The sequence below is a fragment of the Cariama cristata genome, unplaced genomic scaffold, assembly GCF_000690535.1.
Source record: "Cariama cristata isolate BGI_N322 unplaced genomic scaffold, ASM69053v1 scaffold3921, whole genome shotgun sequence".
NCBI classification, from domain to species: domain Eukaryota; kingdom Metazoa; phylum Chordata; class Aves; order Cariamiformes; family Cariamidae; genus Cariama; species Cariama cristata.
In genome coordinates, this window is record NW_009600864.1 from 86,333 (window position 1) to 88,175 (window position 1,843).

General features: G+C 38.5%; 1 protein-coding gene across 1 annotated transcript in view; it reads left to right on the plus strand.

Moving 5' to 3' along the window:
• Positions 1 to 1,223, plus strand: part of LAMA3 (laminin, alpha 3) — a gene marked incomplete at both ends in the record, with an annotated part of 81,889 nt that extends 80,666 nt beyond the window's left edge. The window contains one exon of the mRNA XM_009710193.1: positions 1,117 to 1,223. Coding sequence (XP_009708495.1) covers positions 1,117 to 1,223 — 107 coding nt within the window. The remainder of the gene's footprint in view (positions 1 to 1,116) is intronic.
• Positions 1,224 to 1,843: the final 620 nt, after the last annotated feature.

The following is a 1,843-nucleotide window of genomic DNA, read 5'->3' on the forward strand; positions in this document are numbered from 1 at the left end:
TAATAATGGCTCCCACTTACTTCATCGCTTTTCGAGTTAGAAACATTTTCCTGTTTCATCCAACGTACCTGATGGTGCTTCAGTGTTCTTTAGTTTTCAGCAGCAGCCATGTAATGTTTAACACCATACTCTTCATCTCAAATGATTCCAATGCGCTCCACAGTTCGAGCATACAAACACAACACTGAAGCCATCTCTTTTGCTGGAACATTGCAGTGGTTTGGCAAAGCACAAGAGGAACAGCGTGGCAGTTTCAGGCAGGCAGAGGAAGCAATTTCACCGAGTTTCAAATCCAGGGAGAATTTAAGCATAATGGAGCAATGTTGCCTGGTTTGGAAACTTGAGGCCAATAAGTCATGATGTCTCACCTGAAGACAGTACTTCCAGTAGCCCATTGTCTTGTGCTTCAAGACTGTTACCTCTGACATCTAAGCTGCAGGTTATAGACAGATTTTCTCTTCCAGATCTAGCTGTACCTCAGCTGCTCATCATGGCCCTTTGATCCCGCATTACCACCCCTATAGATCTTACAACAGAGTGACTTCTAGGAATATTAGCTAGCCAGTCTGGATAATATATTTTACCTATAAACTATTTAGAGATCGTTCACACTGACTGCTTTACTGGCAGATGGCAAGAGGAGGTATCACCCAGCAGAAGAGTGATAATGTCATTCAGTGCCATTGCTGTTTGAAATCTCAACGTGCACTTGCAGTATGATCCTTCTTAATATGTGTTTTCTAGTGGGATCACAGACCAGAATGGTGTGGTTTGCTGGGTTAAGCCTTGTCAAATTCTCTATGTACGTGTGTATCTATCTGTGTGCATTGTATTTTTTCAGATTAAGTGACATATTCCTATATGAGCATTGTGGGAGTTCTTTTATTTTTAGAAAAAATTTCTGCAGTGCTTGGAAAGATATTTTTAGCATAGTGCAGAGAATACTGTAAACCTTCTAGAAATACACCCTTTTTTTCTAAGTCAAGACATGAAATAAAAAGTTCTTGAAAGTTTCTTTAGGAGAATAACTGTGTTTTTTTTTTTGTCAAGGGAAAGTATATTTCACAAAAGTGGCTTCAAATATTTAATAAAAATTATTTTTATCTCTTTATCTAGTTGTGCTCCAGGATATTTTGGAAATCCACAAAAATATGGAGGCTACTGTCAGAAATGTAATTGTAATAATAATGGACAGCTGGCTAGCTGTGACCACCTGACTGGAGGTATGTGAGGGCCTCTAAATATGGAAAAGAATATTGTTTTCTCTCTGGGAAGCAGAGAAGGAAGGTATTTAGATAAGTTGAACTGAAGGAAAGATCTAGACTTACAAGAAATGTAGATAATTTTTAACAAAACCTAAGTTTTCCTAAAACATGACACCATGGTAATAGAAGGGCTGTGCTGAATCATCAAGTTCACCCTTGTAAGCCATTTTATTGTGTATTTCCCTTCATAAATACTACCAATTTTATTTTGTTATTTTGTTGGGTTTTTTTCATGGGTATGTTTTTAAATACCTTATGGTTCCTCTGCTGACATGGTTAAGTCATATCTTGGCAGTCTGTGTTACAGACTTAGGAAACTGAGCAGTCTTAATATGCCTTTTTAAAATGTATTTGGGGCAGATTAGTGACATCTTCAGAGTCTGCATCAGGCACTGCCACCTCGGATATCCAAGCTAACTGTGTTTACAGTGGAAGTTAGGACCTGACTCAGGAGGCTGTGTTATAAATCTTGCTATACACCATTCTGCCCTCTAAGACATCTGCGATTTGCCCAGAATCAGTCACACATGTACTCCACTACCAGTAAGCTCTTATAAGATTATTATGCTACTGGCATA